The sequence below is a fragment of the Xenopus laevis genome, chromosome 8L (assembly GCF_017654675.1).
Source record: "Xenopus laevis strain J_2021 chromosome 8L, Xenopus_laevis_v10.1, whole genome shotgun sequence".
NCBI lineage: Eukaryota > Metazoa > Chordata > Amphibia > Anura > Pipidae > Xenopus > Xenopus laevis.
The window spans coordinates 72,204,774-72,223,416 of record NC_054385.1 but is presented as its reverse complement, the minus strand read 5'-3'; the positions used below and the strand labels follow the sequence as shown (position 1 = coordinate 72,223,416).

The window sequence follows — 18,643 nt, the reverse complement described above, 5'->3', positions numbered from 1 at the left end:
ACCTATTCCTCACCAACCCCTTGGATGTTGCTACCAGGGACCTCAAAGCAGGTGCTTATTTTTAAATTTTTGGCTTGGAGGCAAGTTGTGGGTGGTTGCAAAAAAAGGTGTACTGCCAAAGAGAGCCTTCTGTAGGCTGCCAGTCCAAATAAAGGCTACCATGTAGCAAATCACAGCCCTTTTTGGCACCTCCAGGGACTTTTTCATGTTTCTCCCCAACTCTTTTTACATTTGAATGTGGCTCACGGATAAAGCAAGGTTGGGGACTACTGCTCTAGCCAATATTAACATGATGACAGATAGACATGAAAATTCTTTCTCAGAAGACTTTGATTTTGTAGTCAAGGTTTGGATAGAACAGGTAGTATGTGTGTGGTCCCCCTCTTTTAACCTGCCTTCCACTTCATCCATTTAGTGTTAATGCTGATACATAATAACTGTCTGATTGCTGAATAAAGTTCCTTAAAGTGGCATGAGAAAAACATTAACAAGTATCTGACCTATATGTGAATGTATATTTATGGAGCAGATGTCCATCTGTCTGTTATCCCCCAAACCTTTACGTTGCTATGGACCTTTCTGGGCATGACAATGCAAATAGGGGAAAATTTATTTTTAGAGGTATATTTACCCATGGGTGAAAGTTAGAGTTCACCATTTGATATGCCTTGATAAATCCCATTGGAATAAACTAATTTCACACTTTGTAACGTACCCCATAAAATGGAAATCATAATGAGGAAGACAAATTGCCATATATACAGTATGAAGGACCAAAAAAATAATATAGGTAAAAATGAGAAATGAAGGATTCAGTGCAAAAATAGAAAATAATATGGGCTCATACCATAATTAAACCATAAGCCAACAATGGTTAGCAACAATCAATAATTGTTTATTATTATAAAAATATCAAAAAAGAAAAAACAATACACCAAATATTGCAGCCTAAATGATATGTTGCATAAAAAAGGATACCACCCTTCCATATATATTTCCACAATGCATAATACCAAAATTGTTAAAACAAAAGCCTTAAAGTCATCATAAAGCAGTCTATAAATATTGGAGAATGTAGAATGTCTAACAGCGGAACCTGCTTATAATGCAAATTGAAAATACTAATCCTTTTGAATATCCATAATTGAAAACCATTCATGTGGGTTGCAGTGCCTCTTATAGTACAGTTCAAAAAGTAAATATAAAATTAAATATTCAGCACCAAACCAATAAACCCCCTAAATGCATGGGGAATTAATGACTGCAGTCAAAATATCAATATGGTACAGGCATAAAGCCCAGATCCTATGGATCATCATGTCAAATCAATGATCCAAATAGGATTTTTTGCACCTTTTTATGTGCCTACTTTGAGTATTAAAATACCCTTATCATAATTGTTTCCATCTTCTAAATGATAGCAAATGAAAAACAATACATGGACTAAGCTATATATATAATTTACACATAAGGGGAGTCACACTTAGGGGTTATTTATCAATGGTTGAGTGTGTGAGGTTTTTTTCTCGAATGTATGCTTATTTGTGAAAAAATGTAAAAAACTTGATTGAATGCAATTGGGGAAGAAACTCGAATGCCTCAAATTTATCAAGTTTATAGGCTAAAAAACCTTGAATAGCTCGAATTTAACTCAAACCAGTGGAAAACTTGACCTTCAATAAATAACAGCCTTAAAGTCCTATAATATAAACTGTGTGACATAAGCCAGATCTGATACACAAGTATACTGTAAAGAAGGTTATTTATTAGAGGTTGAGTTGTATTTTCTATTTTCTAGGGTAGTTTCTGTAAAAAACTTAATTTTTTGGAGGGGATTTATTATCCCACGAAGCTGCTAAAAGCCCGAATCTGAAAATACTCAAGCTAAAACCCATTGAGGTCATGTAAAAGTCAATGGAAGAGGTCCCACCTTAAGATGTTTTTTGCCTTCATGATTTTTGTTTTTTTTTACTCTGGTTTGCACTCAAAAACTCGATAAATTTAGGGGCAGATTTATCAAGGGATTTATCAAGATTTATCAAGGGTCGAATTTCAAAGTTAAAACAAACTTTTTTTCATCGAATTTGGCTATTCTGCGGTCGAAGTAAAATCAAATGATCGAACGATTAAATCCTTCGAATCAAACGATTTGAACGATTTTATCATATGATCTAACAATTTTTACTTCGACTTCAAAAACTTAGAAAAATGCTGTAGATGGTCCCCATAGGCTAACATAGCACTTCAGCAGGTTTAATTTGGCGAAGTATTGAAGTCTAAGTTAGACAGTACTTCAATTATCGAATGGTCGAATATTCAAACTATTTTTACTTCAAATCGAATTTTTACTTCAAATTTTTACAATAAAACAGCTCTACTATACAAAATATTTTTGTATTTTATTTTGAACCTTATAACATTATAGAGTTAGATTGTTAGCTCTCCTTCCTCTCGTCTTTGACACTGAGCTCTTAATCTGTTATGTAACTGTGCTTTGCATTTATTATTGTAAAGGCCCCTGTTTGTTCCATTAAAGAATTGTTCTGCTGTACAACACTGTGTCCATAAGTAGTGCAATATAAATAAACATACAAAAAGAATACGTTTTAAAAATATATCTCTCGGGGACTCCATAAGGCAACCCATAAGGTTCACCGATGTGTCTTACCTGCTGTCATTTGGCTTTCCTATCAGGCCACCTCCCTCACTGTCATTTGGCTCACAGGCTTCGACATATGGTTTCAGTCATTCCCATCTTCCAGATCCAGCATGTCACTGTATGATCCAAGTGTATACACAGTCCAAAACACATATCACCCACTAAACTACTGGCTTCTTCCAGTGGTGTAACCTCCCATAACATTATTTAAATACCCTTTGCTTCTTCATGCACCAGTGAATAAATTCAACAGTAACAGAAAGATAATGAAATCCATATTTTTTCAAAACCTTTGTGCCATTTGTAGAGCATATTGCAGATATTTATCCTCAATGAAGCAGTTCTTCTGATTCCGGAGAAACTGTCCCACAGATATGCCTTAAAATATTTGTAGCTGTATTAACAAAATTGTAAATAAAACACCTAAGTGGACCAACTGATCAAATGGGTCACCCATCCCCAAAAAGATTGGTCTTCCAGGTGGGTTCATTAGATCTTTATTTGGAATGGTAAAGAGAGAACCAGAATAACAGGATTCTCTCTATACATAAACCTAAATTGTACATGAATTATTACCCTTTTGCCATACCTTTCTCCAGCTAAGCCTTGATTTTCATTTCTACAGAAAGCAAAATGATTGCTCTGTAATATCAAATATTTAGCTGTATAAATCAATTGATATTTGGCTTCCCTAACATAGTTCTCTGTCCCTAACCTATTTGTCCTCTGACAAAGGGTGCAAAATCCACATGAGAAGTTTTAGTAACAATGCATTTTGCGGTGTTTTATTTACATATGTGCAATTGTCTCACTTTTGGCTACATTATACTCAAGTGGTTTGTTCCAGCTATATGGCCTTATGGCCATTTCAACCTGCTTCACACAAATATTACCACTGTCACTTCAGAAAAGGGGGGCATAGCTATAATCCTGGTTTTGAAACTGACAAAAAATTAATGTGGTGCCTTCACACAGCTCAGATTTCCTTTGTAATTCTAAAACTTCTGCTTCAACAACCTCAATTTGTACTTTCTGAAAGTCAACTATGCCTGTAATTTCTTTAAATAATGGCCCCTTCCAATCTGAGGAGGGTAACTTCTTCTTCAGTTTAATTATAGCCTTATATTTGATGGATGCTGACTCACCATGTCATCTAAACAAAAAAAGAATACATTCTATCCATTCAATAACCATTATGATGCATTAAAGATACTTAAAAGGATTTTCTATTCACATTATAAGGATGGGACCACTGTTGGCATTTTGCAATGTTTATGTCATGTTTTATGATGACTCTAAGGTCTTTGTTGTAACAATTTTTTATTATGCAGTGTGCAGGTGTTTACTGTATGTAAGGGTGGTGTTAACATTCAGTGTAACATTAATGTGATTGCGTTTTATAGCACGTGTAGTTATCATGTAGCAAAAGAAGAACTTGCGCTAAATGTGTTTTGACATCATGTCACCAGGATTCATTGCACCATATTTGGTTTCACAGTGAATAGTCCAAGTCAGGAGTCCCCAACATGTTTTTCCCTGAGCCAGATTCAAATATAAACAGAATTGGGGAGCAACACAAACATGAAAAAAGTTCCTGGAGGTGCAAAATAAGGTCTGTGATGGGCTATTGGTAGCCTCTATGTGAACAGGCAGCCTACAGGAAACTCTGTTTGGCAGTACACCTGGTTTTCATGCAACCAAAATTTGCCTCCAAACCAGAAATTCAAAGATGCATAGTTTAAGTTTGATACATATGCTGGAATGGGAATCATAGCTTTAGGTCTTCCACTAGCAGTTGGCCACGTTAGAGCTTTTGTGTTTTTAAAATTATATTATTTCTACAAAATGAGGGTGCGTTTATTAAACCTATAGATTACAGTACATACCAAAATACAACCAATTACTAATACAAGAGGCATTAAGGACATTGTTTAACAGAGCTTAATTATCCTTATTATTAAGAACATATACTGTACATCCTAAACTGGCCATCAGAGCCTGTGGTCCCCACACCTGCTCCGTACCACTGTCACACGCCCCAACTTCCACCAGCACCACCCTCCACCCATAACCACAACCCTCACCAATTCACCTTTTCAAGAACTTAAGCCAGGGCATGAGAGAGTATTGTGCAGTAATTTTTACTGCACAATACTATCAAAGTTACACCATAGGCAGCTGATTCCTCTCTCTACTCCTAGTTCCAGCCCTGTTAGCCATACATGCAAATGATCTACCAGGTCACAAAAAGGATAGATTTTTACCTGACTGGCCACCAACATAACAGGCTTGATCAGGCTGACCTGAATACAGTATATGTGCTAATGCAATTTAGCAGATCACTATCAGGGTTGGTGAAATGCCAATGCAAGCTGACCACGTACAAAGCCCAATGCAGCTGTCTGATTGGAATTTAAATTCTGTCTGATGAACAAACCATGATCATATAATGATATGGCAGGCAATTGTTTTGATCCCATATGGCTTGTGGCTTTGCATTTTTGGTTAAGAATGACTGCATCAGCAACTGATGTCATCCAGGTTATATATTTATACAATGGAGCATATTGTGGTGTATGTACTGTTCCCATAACTGTGTACTGTGTGATGAGTTTATATTTCCAGGCATCTACAAAGCATTGACTCTTGATGCCCACTACTTCTACCTTTGGCTTTGCTTATATATTATAGATCCAGGAAAGTGAGTGATGCAATATGATTGGTTTGTCTGGAGCAAAACAAGACTTGTCTCTTCCCAATGCTTTATTCTCTCTCTCATCAGGCACTGGGCCTGGACATCATGCAAACTTGATACTGCGCTTTGAAAGCTAATTGCAGTTGTGTTGATTTTTGGTTTGAGTTTCGGAAGAGAATTGAACAAAGAGCAGAGAGAAGGGAATGGATCTTTGGCATGATGCATTCTTAATGGCATTCAGATTAAATTAAAGCAGAATGGTGTAATCCCCAGGGCAAGAAATACAGAACTTATTATGTGTAGTAATAACTTCATTCCATGAAACTCTTATAAGTGTAATTTCCCATCTTTGACTACTTGGACTATAACATGCACAGTTATCTGTCTAAATATGTAGCTGTCTCTTATTCTTCCCTTCTCCCTATCATAGGAGATATTTTATATATATATATATACATATATACAATACACTCCTCTCTCTACAACATAAATAGCTGTGTCTTCTGCCTTTCTCCCTGTAACATACAATACACAGTTATCTTTCACTCTACTATCTCTGTATTTAATAAACACCACTTTTTCCTCTTCCTCTACAACATACACAGCTCTCACTCAGCTGTCTCTTTACAACATTGCTCATGTTTATTGACCAACAGTCTCTCCATCACACAGTAAAGTGTCACAGTATTTGTTCCAATGCAGCACATCACTCCACCAAAAAAAAAAAAACACCAATATTCAACTAGTTGTGAAAATAGCGCACCCTCTGCAATTCTTATCTAGCATACGAATGTATTGACATCAGCCATGTTGTGTTGAAAATGAGAACTGTGGTGGTGTGTGCTATTTCCACTACTATTGTTGATGCGTCATTTATATTCTTGATGATATAATAGTGTGGTTTACAGATAATCAGATAACCACCCACCACATTTTGGCCATTTAGAACTTGATGCTGGCATTGCTGTATCTACTCCACTGATCTCCTGCTTACTGACAAAGCAAAACATACACTAGTTCTATAATCAGTTGTCAGTTATGTTGGCATTAAGTACCATTAGAATGTGAAAACAAGGCACAAGTCTGTTTTCTTTGCTAATTAAAGGTCTATGCTCAAAATATGTTTCTTACTATAGACTAGCATGCATTCTTTCAATTTTGCATAGAGATTGTCTGCCGAGATAGTTTCTTGATGATATTTACTAGGTAGAGCAAACACAATAGCAGTGTCCACTGATATTAGTAAATGCAAATATTAAATAACCTAAAATAATCAATAATCATCAACACTGACATGTTTTACAATGCATTTATAGTGGAATAGTAACTGGTATTTATAAGACATATTTTACATACTATAAGTGGCACACCCTAAGTTATGTCAGGATTACATAGGTATGCCATAACTGAGCGTAGTGCCCAGTATGTTTCTGTAGTACCTGTCTGTCCTAATTCTCAACGTACCTGTATATGAGGCTTTCATCAGAAGAACTGTTGTATTGAATCTGGTACATGCGAATCCCTGGTATATTCCAATCCAAAAACCACTGAATTAAAGCTGATTTGTGACTGTGATGCACCATTACCACCTTTCTGTCAGAGTGGCTGCTGGATTCATTTTGTGCAGTTCCAGGTTTTGCTGGGGTGAGAATGTCAGAAGGTCCTTTGTCTAGCCTGTGGTGCCTTTGACTGGCATTGGCTGGCTGAGGAAGGGGACTGACAACCAACTCCACAGATGCTGTGGCATCACCTGCTGTATTGGAAGCAATGCAAGTAAAAGAGCCAGTGTCTCTTACAGTTGTGATAGTGATTTCCAGTGTTCCATTCTCATATGATACAGCCCTGGATGAGTTTGACACCACTTTACCCTCTGGTGACACCCAGTGAATTGAGGGCTCAGGATCTCCTACAGCCTTACATTTAAGCACAACTTCTTCTCCCTCCATAACTGAAGTACGCATTGAGTGATGAGTTACTACTGGTGGGTCACACATGAACTCTTCCTCAGAAATACTCCAAAAATATTTTCCCAGAAGGTTAGATGGTGATGCACATGTCTCTAGATCATCCTCTCTGGTGAAGCGTCGAAGCCACAGCAGCTCACAATTGCAGTGCAATGGGTTCCCACCAAAGCCAAGTACAAGTGATGACAAAGGTGATCCTTTTGACTTAGCATAAACTGGAATTCGTAGGAACAAAGGGTCAGGGGGAATGGTCTTCAACTTATTGGAGGTCATATCTAGTCGAGCTAGTTTGTGCAAGTTGGTGAAGACCCCCCCTGGAACATATTCAATTAGGTTGTGATCAAGGCTCAGAGAGTTAACATTCATCAATTTACATATGGTTTCCCAAGGGACCTTCACTAGGTTGTTGTATGAAAGGTCTAGATCTTCTAGAGTGCCAACAAAATCCTGGAAAGAGCCCGGAGAAATAGTGCTGAGCTGGTTGTTGCTAAGAATCAGATGTCTCAAATTCTGAAGACCTCTAAGCTGTTCATCTCCCATGGAGAGGATACGGTTATTGTCCAGATGCAGAGCTCTCAACCCCCGGAGATCAGCGAATGTATATGGGGTTATATGACTGATAGTATTCCTGGAGAGAGTAAGGTGAAGCAGCCTAGTCATGTTTGTGAAGTCTCTTCTTCTAATGACTGTAATGAAATTGTCAGTGAGTCTGAGTTCCACTGTCCGAGGGTCTATGACCGATGGCACAAAGAGCAGCCCAGTCTTGGCACACATGATAGCAAGTGATGGAGCCAGATTTTGGCACAGGCATCTTTTTGGGCAAATCTGTGCAACAGCAATTCCTGCAGTAAGGGTGATCATCAAAAGGACGAAAGCCCCCATGGTGCACGGGCTGTAGAGAAGGGGGCACAATAAACATGCACTGAGTCATAAAACCTTAGTTTGGAACCACATGGACATTTCAATAGCTGAAAATTACATGGAAATAAATAGCAATCCTTAAAAATCTGTAGACTTGTCAATTGGTCTGTCATGATTTCATGATAATGCGCAAAAAGAAAAATATGAGTCAAGAGTCAAATTGCAATCTGACAACCCCTCCTTTCGAATGTAACCCAATAGCATTATTAAATAAATGTCTTGTGCCACTTTCCATATAAAATGCCCAGAGAACAATGCAGCCATTAAATATATGTGTGTTGTGCAGCATAAGTAGCCTTAATAATCAAGTCATTGCTTGCATTTAGCAAATCTTTTTAATGCAATGTTCAAGTCCCAAATGCTGACACACAGCAGAAGCCTGTAATAAGAGGCTAACAAACAAAGTATTTCTAAGCTAAATGAAGAGTTTGTTGTAATGGCTACAATTTTGTTCTGGGGCTGGTTAATGGGAGTAGAGAGGAGGAGTGATGAACAGACAGAAAGAGAAAAGGTGGATGTACTGAGAAAAGTGGGAATGGTGAACAGATAAAAAGAACACTTGGGGTAATGTTAGTTTAGTATGCAGAATAGGGTGATGAGGAACAAAGAGAGATGAAAGGAAGCTGGCAATCTGAGAAGCACAAGGGAAGAAGCATGCCTCTGTGGGGTGATAGAAGGATGTAAGGTGGGAGATAAATATCAACTGAGAGAGGTGGTGAGGAAGAGAGAAAAGGATACAGTGAATGATATCAATTGGTTCTACAGGTAGTTATGGAGCGTACACTATGGAGGCACAGAATAAAATACTATATGAATAATTACAGACCTCCGAAGGTGTGAGGCAAGGAAATGTACAAACTGAGAAAAACTGTACATCTATAGAATGAAACAGATGACATTGAACTTTTAAAAATAAAGAAGGGGGTAAAGTTGTATAGGCTGACATAGGCAAGACAGACGTTTTTAAGGATGAGTGTCTTTCACATGTTGAAATAATCAAGAAGGGTGGTGACATGAAAAGGGGGTAATAATTATCCTCTCCACTTTGTGTCACAGATCTTTTGCATGCAGGGATATTATATAAAAGAACAAATATTTCAGACGACAGTTCTTTGTAATTACTATTGAAAGCAGTATACAGTATATAGATATAGCTGGATTGTTATTTTCTTTGTACTCCTGGTTCTGATGCCTGAAACAATGCAACAAAAGCAGCTTATTAACATAACTGGAGGATAACTGTATTCTGCTACACTGGGGAGAAAGGGTTAAATAAACACTGCTTTACCTCGCAATGGGTCACTTTTAAATTTTATATATATTATATATTTATATATGTTACTTAAAAATTACATTTCCTTTATTGAGAAAGAAAGGGAGGGTGCCATTTAAATCTTCCCTTCTTGCATTTCTGTTTTGTACTGAATTTTGAAAGAATCATAGCTTATAGTTTTTGTTGATATAGGGTTCCCTTGAAAATTTGTGTAAAATGGGTTTAAAAATGCAGAAGTGGAAAAAGATCTAAAAAAAAAGATCTGATAGAATGTTTTCCGTCCTGCTACGTCTATTTAGAACACTCTGTTGCCTTACTAATAGTATTGGCTCTGCAGTCTGTGGAATCTATAAAGCTCTAACTAGGGTTACAGAAATCTTATCAAGCGTCAATGGGTTATTTTCTGGATCAGTGATTATTAGTGGCCTTGATCTCTGCAGCTTCTGCAAATGGAACAGATACACAGCATGCTGAGCACAAAATGCATATCTGTGAGTAGAAAACATATGAATTTGTGCCAAAAAGATGCCACTGTGCCATGTTGATGCCGCTATGTCAGAGACTAGCATGTACATATGTCAGTCTAGAGAAAATATATTTAAGAGTCAGCAGCAATAAAAACTTGACCTGATCTATGTGGGTTTTGACATGCTTCATTTTTACATAAAATAGCTAGTTGTAGCTGGTTGGCCGCAATGCAAGAACCACAAACCTGAAACTAAAGCTGGCCATAGATGCAAAGATCCGATCGTACGAATCATCATACGATCAGACTTTCCCATCTCCCGACCTGCCACTAACCATTCAGATCAAAGTCTTACCAGTCAGATTAGTCAGATTAGTTAAAGAACAGATCAGCAATGTTCTGCCCCTGACAGCAATCGTACGATATCTATGTCCAACCAAAGCTAGTGACAGTCTCCCACTGAAAATCGTACGATCGGCAATACACGCAGAGATATTATCGGCAGCCGACAGAAATTTTCTAACCTGTCCGATCGACCAAACGACGATCTCAGCCGGACGAAAAATGTCGGGACTCTCCACACACGGTTCGAAAATCAAGGATTCGTACGATCAGATCTTTGCGTCTATGGCCAGCTTTAGTGTGTGGTCATTAATTAGTGTCCATTGGATTGGCCAAGAGGCATTTATGTTTCTGCTAGCAGTCTGTGTTTTGAATGAGCATAAAAGGACAATGCTGGATGCAGAAAAAAGGGGACCTACTAACTGATCAAGAGCATCAGAGAATTTAAAATTCAGAGCCCATTACCCACTCACAGCCTCTGGTTCTGACTTTTGAAACAATGCAGCAGTAACTGATCTCTACTCCCTTATATCTAGTTATTATCTGTCATATTATTGACAATGGATAAGCTAAATGTACAGTGACTTGCAAATGTTTTACTCTCTTGACCAATACGCTCTCATTTTACTAAATAACAAAACGCCCATTGAAATTGTGTTGTTTGGACATATTTACTTCGAACTTTGAACGTATTATATACAGTAGAACGTATTATATGTTAGAAAGCAATCTTAAGAACAATAACAAAAGCTGAAATATGCTGTTATATAAGCGTAAATCCCCAGACAATGTTACTTTGGTTGACTGTAGGTATGGTGTATTATAAGGTGTTAGATTTGCTCCTCACATATTGAACTTAAACTATCAAAAAGCTCTCTGCAATATATATCAGGATGAAAACAGAGCTCACCACAGTTCACCAGAGAGATATTTTACAGCTCTCTATTCACTCAAACAGGATTTTTATGTACGTGTTTTTCAAAACAAAACAAAACCTTTCCACCACAACAGAGTTTATATTTATAAGTCTGCCTTTACATGTTCCTTTTGAGTAATGCTGTCTATTTTTTGACACCTTACTATAATGGACTGTGTTATGCAGAGTTCTTGATACGGTTGAACCTGCAGTGAAGTGTGTTAGTAGTAGCATCATGATGTGGGCTGCTTTTGTTTAGCAGGGATTGGGCATCTTGTTACATTGGGAAAAAAACAAATACAGGGAAATGGTGAAAGTAAACCACTTTCTGTTGGCTAAAAAAATGAAGTTTGGAACCATCTTGGAGCAGGATAATGATCCGAACACACAAAGGCCAAAGAATCAAAGGAGTTGCTCAAGAACAAATGATCAATGTCCTACAAAGTTCCACTCAAAGCCCTGATAAAAGTCCAGTTGAGAATATGCTTCCCATCTTGATAGTTGAGGTGCATAAGCCTCACATAAATAACCTGAACAGGAATAACTGGACTGAATCATTCCCCAACAGTCTGCAAAGCTGCTCTGTATTTACCCTTAAATTATTATCACTGCAAAATGATTTTGGGTTTTAGTGCTTTGAAATAAAAATAACACAGGATACAAAATATCAGTGTAAGGTTTTTTATTCAGTGAAGTGAGAGAATCGGTCAGCTGTCTGAATCATTTTGCCAGACGCTTTATATAGCTTAAAGCAAAGCACTTGCTTAGTGCTTTTTTTTTTTTTATATTTTTTTAGTCCAGACTCTGTGAATGATATGAAAACAATTGGTGTGCTAGTCATCCTGTTACAAGGATTTCTACTTTAGCAAAGTAGGGCGTATTTATTTACATTGGAGATAGACATCACCAGTGATGTTGCCCATAGCAACCAATCAGCAATTAAATTTCAATGGTCACCTACAAGTTAGAAAACAAAAGCAAAGATGTGATTGGTTGCTATGGGCAACATCACTGATGACGTCTGTCTCCAATGTTAATAAATATGCCACAAGTGTTTTACCCAAATGTTACCCTAACTGGTCTTATACAAAGCATGCCCTAACTAGCCTTTTGACAACACAATCCCAGACTGTAATGGTTTTCAATGGTTCATTTTGATCACTGTCTTTTTCCCTAGCAGGTTTATGGTTATTATGCTGATCTGAGGCAGCTGGAGGAACAGCATGCAAGTAGTGACCCTGGGAAGCTCACATAGCTGTGCAGAGAAAACTCATGGTTCTTGCAATGCTTGTGTGGTCCTATGTGCAGTGCTGGCAAATGCTAGAGAATTCAGTGATTCCCAGCAACAGGAGGGAATCAGTAGCAAATCACAACCTGCAGAATTTGGTCACATGTGATGCAGAATAACAGGAGCAGAAGAGAGCCCTGTACAGAACTGTTTTCTAGTATTTAAAGCTATTCTTATGGCATAATCATTATTGGTTGATATACATATATTTGTACAAATCCCCTGTTCTATTTCCATGTGCCCCTTAAGACTCTACGCATACTTAGTTCTGAACAGTGTTTCATTTCGTCCCATTTACTGTTTTACGCTTCTTTGTCCTCTTTGTGATTAGCAATGCAACTTTTATTATCAACTAGTGCCCAAATTTAAGGCAAAATGCATCATGTGATCACAGTATCTTTTTATATTGCTCAGATTCAGTAGCCTAATAAATGAAAAACAAGGAGAATGGTGATTGTAATTTACACATTTAATAAAGATTGTCAGTAGTAATACAGTTATTTGTCAATGTTAATGCAACTGAAAGTAATATGCATTTATCCTTTCAGTTCTCTAGTTCTGGCTCTTGAGACAATGCAATGTAGCAGAAGTCAGCTCTTTTCCAGGTGTGTTAATTAGCTGGCTACTGCTACATTGTTTCAGGTGTCAGAAGCTGCTTTAAATAGTAAATATATTTACAAATAACTACAGAACATGTTTAATTAATCTACATTTTCTTTAAATGTAGAAATTCTGTTTTACAGCTATGCTGATATTTTCCTAGGTATTGCTGCAGCCTGACTTTAAATCTAAATTTGATTTCGGTTAAAAAAAAACAAAAAACATTTTTCCTTTGATCTAGCTTCTATATTTCTACTTCCGAAATCTGCCTTTGTTTGTACAATATCTTACTTAGCACTGATCTCTTTGCAAACAAGCAATGTTGTGTTCTGATTTTATCACCCTGCATATCTTAGCATTATCAGCAGACACAGAGTTATATATAGCATCCGATAGCAGCTTCAGCATAATGAATTTAGAATTAACTGGAAAATAAACCCTGAGAAATACTACATTTAACTCTTGTGTATTATGAATATCTTATGTTTCTGTCACTCATTAACAGATAATTATGTTTTCCCATGAAGTATTGAAGATCAGAAGATCTGTTCCTGCTAGTCACTCAGACTGGGTAAAATTGAATCCCTGGTAAAAAAAAAGGCAATGACAGACAGACAGATAAATAGATAGACCAACAGATAGAAAAAACAGAGTGTGTGTATGCATAACAAGTAGTGAATTGTGTGTGTGTGTATATAAAATGTTTTGAGAGCTACACCATTTGATGTGTGCACTAGTGTTTCTATGTGTGCAGAGGAAAATGCACCCAGCTTGGTGCTTGGGTATCCTTCTATTTTACCAAGGTAATGTGCATCATAATGTGCTCTAACTTCTTATATAATAATTGTGATGATTAGTGATTAAAATGATAGTTCACCTTAAACTTATTAGGGGTCATTTACTACAGTACATGGAGTGCAATGCGCCATGTTTTTTGCATTTTGCACATTGCCCTGTATATTAATAAAAGTAACCAATAAAATTAGCTGCAAGTCTCTGTGCACAAAGGCCTGATTTGCCGCTTAAATACCACTCTGCTTGCATTTGGCAGCACTTTATTCATAAGGGACAGGCTGGGGGAGGTATATAGGCATCCCCCCTCCTACCTGCTGCCTGACACCCAAGTTGTGTATTATTCAGATTCACATGCTAGGGCAGGGATCCCCATCCAGTGACTCACAAGTAACATGCTGCTGACCAACTCTTTTGGATGTTGCTCCCAGTGGCCTTAAAGCAGGTGTTTATTTTTGAATTCCAGTTTTGGAGGCACGTTTTGGTTACATAAAAATCATGGTTACTTCCAAACTGAACCTCCTGCAGGCTGCCAGTCCACATAGGGGCTACCAAATAACCACAAATCACAAGCCTTTGGCATACCAAGGGACTTTTGTCATGCTTGTGTTGCTCCCCAAGTCTTTTTACATTTGGGTGTGGCTCACAGGTAAAATAAATTGCTAGGGAGTGCTGGTGGCACAGGTTGCAGTAGGCCCTGTATTTATAGCTTTACCTATAGAGGGAGGTAAGGACAGGACCTGCTGGGTATAGCTACTGATGCTTTGTTTAAGGGGTTCAACTTAGCGTTAACATTGATTATGTTATAGAATGTCCTATTCAATTGTACTTTATTTTTTATTATTGTTTGTATTTTTTTAATTATTTGCTTCGCTCTTCTGCCTCTATTAAGCTTCCATTTTCAAATACTATCTGGCTGTTGGAGATCACTGACCCAGCAGCCAAAAGACTATTAAAGGCACCAAATGTTATTGTTATTTTATGCCAGTCCTATCTTCATGTCTGCTCAACATAGATGCTGAAATTTCAAAATAAAAGCTAAATAAAACATTTAAAAAAACACAAAAATTGAAGACCAATTGCAAATTGTCTCTATACCACTCTCATACTCATAATAATCATCATGATATCATAATAAAAGATAATATAAAGATAAAATATCCATTTTTGTTTTGGGAGGTTTATAAAATATCCAGTGAAAAATGTAAACACCAATGTTTTTAAAGCTTTCTTGTAACTAAAAAAATCACTGTGCAACACAGGAGGATTCATTGACGACCACAACCGCAACTGTGGTTGCACAAAACTGGATGCAGTCAGTGTATAAACTGACGACATTCCTTAAAGGTACCCAGGCCTGGACTAGCAATTTGTGGGTTCTGGCAAATGCCAGAGGGGCTGCTGTAAGATGCCATAGACAGGCACTATTTATTGGGCTGGTGGGGGCTGTTTGGGCCTCTGTGTACCTGAAATGCAGGGCCTATTTTGATTCTCAGTCCAGACCTGATTAGGTACCTGTGTCCAAACAAACTCTTTTTTCCTGTTGAAGTGGAACACAGGGGCTAACCCCACCTCAAAGATTGTGGTAGCTACAGGGTTCCCACAGTTGGCTGTAGCAATATGTGCCAGAATCATGTGCAGACATCAGTTTGATGCTGACTGTCAAATATTAAATTTTGTCCGATTCATCAAGAAACTCACATGCAATTGAGCATATTCTACAGCATTGCCAGCAATTGCATAACAGCCAACTCCCCCTTGTGGCTGCAATTAAACTGGAATTATGGGGGAAACACTGCTTTCTGGGTAAAATCAAAATGGAAAATTACATCTGAAACTGTACTTTGCCATTTGTAGTTAAGTAAATGACCCTTAGGATATATCTCATTGAGATGAAGTGAAAGGCCCTCCAGATGCCACAAAATTAACTAGGTAGTTACAGTATCTAATCCATCCTGATGTGTATGCACTATGTCTTAGTTTTCCAAACAATGACACTGTTCCATTGCTTTGGTTCAGGGATCCCCAACCTTTTGAACCCATGAGCAACATTCAGAATTAAAAGGAGTTGGGGAGCAACACTAGCATGAAAAATGTTCTTGGGGTGCCAAGTAAGTGCTGTGATAGGCCATTTGGTAGCCCCATGTGTATTGTCAACCTATATTGAGGCTTGGTTTGGCAGTACAGCTGGTTTTATGCAACCAAAACTTGCCTCCAAGCCTGGAATTCAAAAATAAGCCCCTGCTTTGAGGCTACTGGGAGCAACATCCAAGGGGTTGGAGAGCAACATGTTTCTCACGAGCTACTGGTTGGGGATCACTGTTAGTTAGAAGTCAGTTATGGTTTTATGTTTAGAAGGCAATGATCAATAATAATTTTTAAAAATAAAAAAGGCCCATTAGTTTCTATGGATATTTACATACAAGATAAAGTCCAATAGCCCTTAAACTTCCAAAATAAAAGTAGGTGCATTGCTGTCAGCCTAGGTCCATTGGGGAGAATGTAAAGCACACTCATCCTTTTTATCTCCCTGATGCTCAGTCTAATTAACTGTGTGTTATTTCTGTTTTTCACTTTGTACCACTGCTACTATTTCCCTCCTTCTCTTCCATCCTTTCAGAAAGCACAGCAAATCTCAGCTGAGAAGAGATGATTCAGTTAAATTCATTAAAGCAGATAATCTCTCTGCTCAGAGGGTGGGCTCCAGGGCTTGGCGATATAAAGAAAGGAATTCATTCAGCCCTCCACACTCTGTGGGAATGGGAATGATCCCCATCTTGGGATTGTGTGGGCAGCTAAAACCTCCTTCATGCAAAAAGTGGACGCCAGCTTCATTAAAAGAAACCCCACTGCTTTATGTGCTGGTTCCTGGACCTGTTTCAGTGATCCTTTGCATCTACTGTGTTGATTTTGGCCAAAATCTACAAATTATGCATAATACCTCTACCATATAATACAGATATCTCACTGTTAATTCTCAAAGCAGCCTGGCAACACAAAAATAATAGAACTGGCAGCTTGCTAATTACCTGTACATAATAAGATAATCCAACAGAGCAGAATCTTGAAAGCATGAGCAAAACAACAGGGGTCTTATAGAGGGTTTGTATTTGTAATGGTAGAAAATGAGTATCTAATCAATTTGTACCTGCTGTGGGAGATCCTGACAATCCTGATGTTTGCCTTTCACATTGTTTGCATGGGTATATGTGAGTATGCACATGTGATTGTATGTGTGTCACTGGTCCATTGCTGCCCAGGACCCAGCTGCAGTCCTGTCCAGAGTGTCAGCTCATGCTTTAAGGACATAAGATGCACCATATGCAGAGGCACTTAAGAGTCTTGAGGCAGAAGTAGATGAATCACTTATAAACTGGCTAATGAGCTGATTGTGTCGTTCAGAGTCAATTTCTCCATCAAAGCTCCAGAGACTGGATGAGATGCTTCGGGCTATCAGTGCCAATCTGCTCCAAATCCATCATGTGGCCAAGTCCTGAATCCCAGTGTTGCCAAGAGGGAGGGCTGGAGGTTTCTGCACTTAAGAGTACAGAAAGGTCTCCAGAACTGCACCACAAGCCAGTCTGACTCCTGCTAGGAAAACACACACTGTCCTGTGCACAACACAGGGTGGCGTAAGGGAGGGCGAATGGTACCAGACAAGGTAACTGCAAACTGTAACAGAGAAGGTAAGCTGAGGATCTTCAGGCAGACTGTCAAGTCTCTTCATCTGTGGATTAAACCCTAATGCCTACTTTATGAAAGAGCAAGATTTGGCAGTCTCTACCTTCTTTTGCTTTATCATTCATATTGATAGCTCCAGGCAAGCTGGATGTATGCCCCTGGCACAGGTAGGGTGGGTACAAACAAATGTACCCTGCCCACTTGCAGTGTCTCAGATTCGCAGACACATCCTTGGTGTCTCCTTCTGCCCCATGGAGAAATTCTCAAGTGTGTTTGTACAGATGCCTTAAATCCCTGGAATCTCAGCTGTGGGTATCATCTTTGCTGTGCATACAGATTCCGGAGCACAGATTTTCAGTCCTGCAGTGCCTCCTCTGCAGCTGCTGAACAGTCCTCCTCTGAGCCTGTGTCTGGCAAACTGGATGAGGGGGAGTATTTTCAGCTTCATACATATGTATTTCAGCCAGCACACTCCCACTTGCTTAAAGCTGCAAGTGACTGAAAAATCTCAGCTCTGTAAAAAGAGGATTCCAATGGATCAGGAACATCAATTATTTAGCTCCTGGAATTAACTGAATAATTTAGCACAGTGCATCTGTAAAAAGCAGGAACTTACCTCTGTAAGAACAGGGCCAGGATGGAAGGTGGCACTGTAAGCTCCAGCTCATGTTGGCAATTTAAGTCTTGCTTCTAGCTTGTCTCCTGAAATCACAAAGCATGCAATAGTACCCTTAATTCTGCATAAATTATGACTTTCCCTTTTTGAATCTTATAGTACACAGCTATCTCCATTACTAATACTGGCAAGTGTTGCTTTTGTGCACCTTAAACCCCAACAATTTTTCCCTTGCCCTAAATTATAACACCTACCCAGTTTTACTAAAATAAGCACAAATCTGCATCAATCCTGTAATCCATAGAAACAAGACATTTATTACCCATACTGCACTACACATGTGAGAGATTAGATTATCGTCATATTTACGAATGGTGTAGATTCGCCCTGTGTTAGCTGGGACCCCCTGACATGCCAGTTTCCACATGTG

At 38.4% G+C, this 18,643-nt stretch overlaps 1 protein-coding gene across 2 annotated transcripts in view; it reads right to left on the bottom strand.

Annotated features, from left to right (window-relative positions):
- Window positions 1-17,152, bottom strand: part of lrfn1.2.L (leucine rich repeat and fibronectin type III domain containing 1, gene 2 L homeolog) — a 34,350-nt gene extending 17,198 nt beyond the window's left edge. For both annotated transcript variants that reach the window (XR_005963407.1, XM_018230313.2), the window contains exons 1-2: window positions 17,065-17,152; window positions 6,819-8,210 (exon numbers count right to left, since the gene is read on the bottom strand). Coding sequence is in view for 1 of the 2 variants with exons in the window: in XM_018230313.2 (XP_018085802.1) it covers window positions 6,819-8,200 (1,382 nt within the window). In the remaining variant the exon portion in view is untranslated. The remainder of the gene's footprint in view (window positions 1-6,818; window positions 8,211-17,064) is intronic.
- Window positions 17,153-18,643: the final 1,491 nt, after the last annotated feature.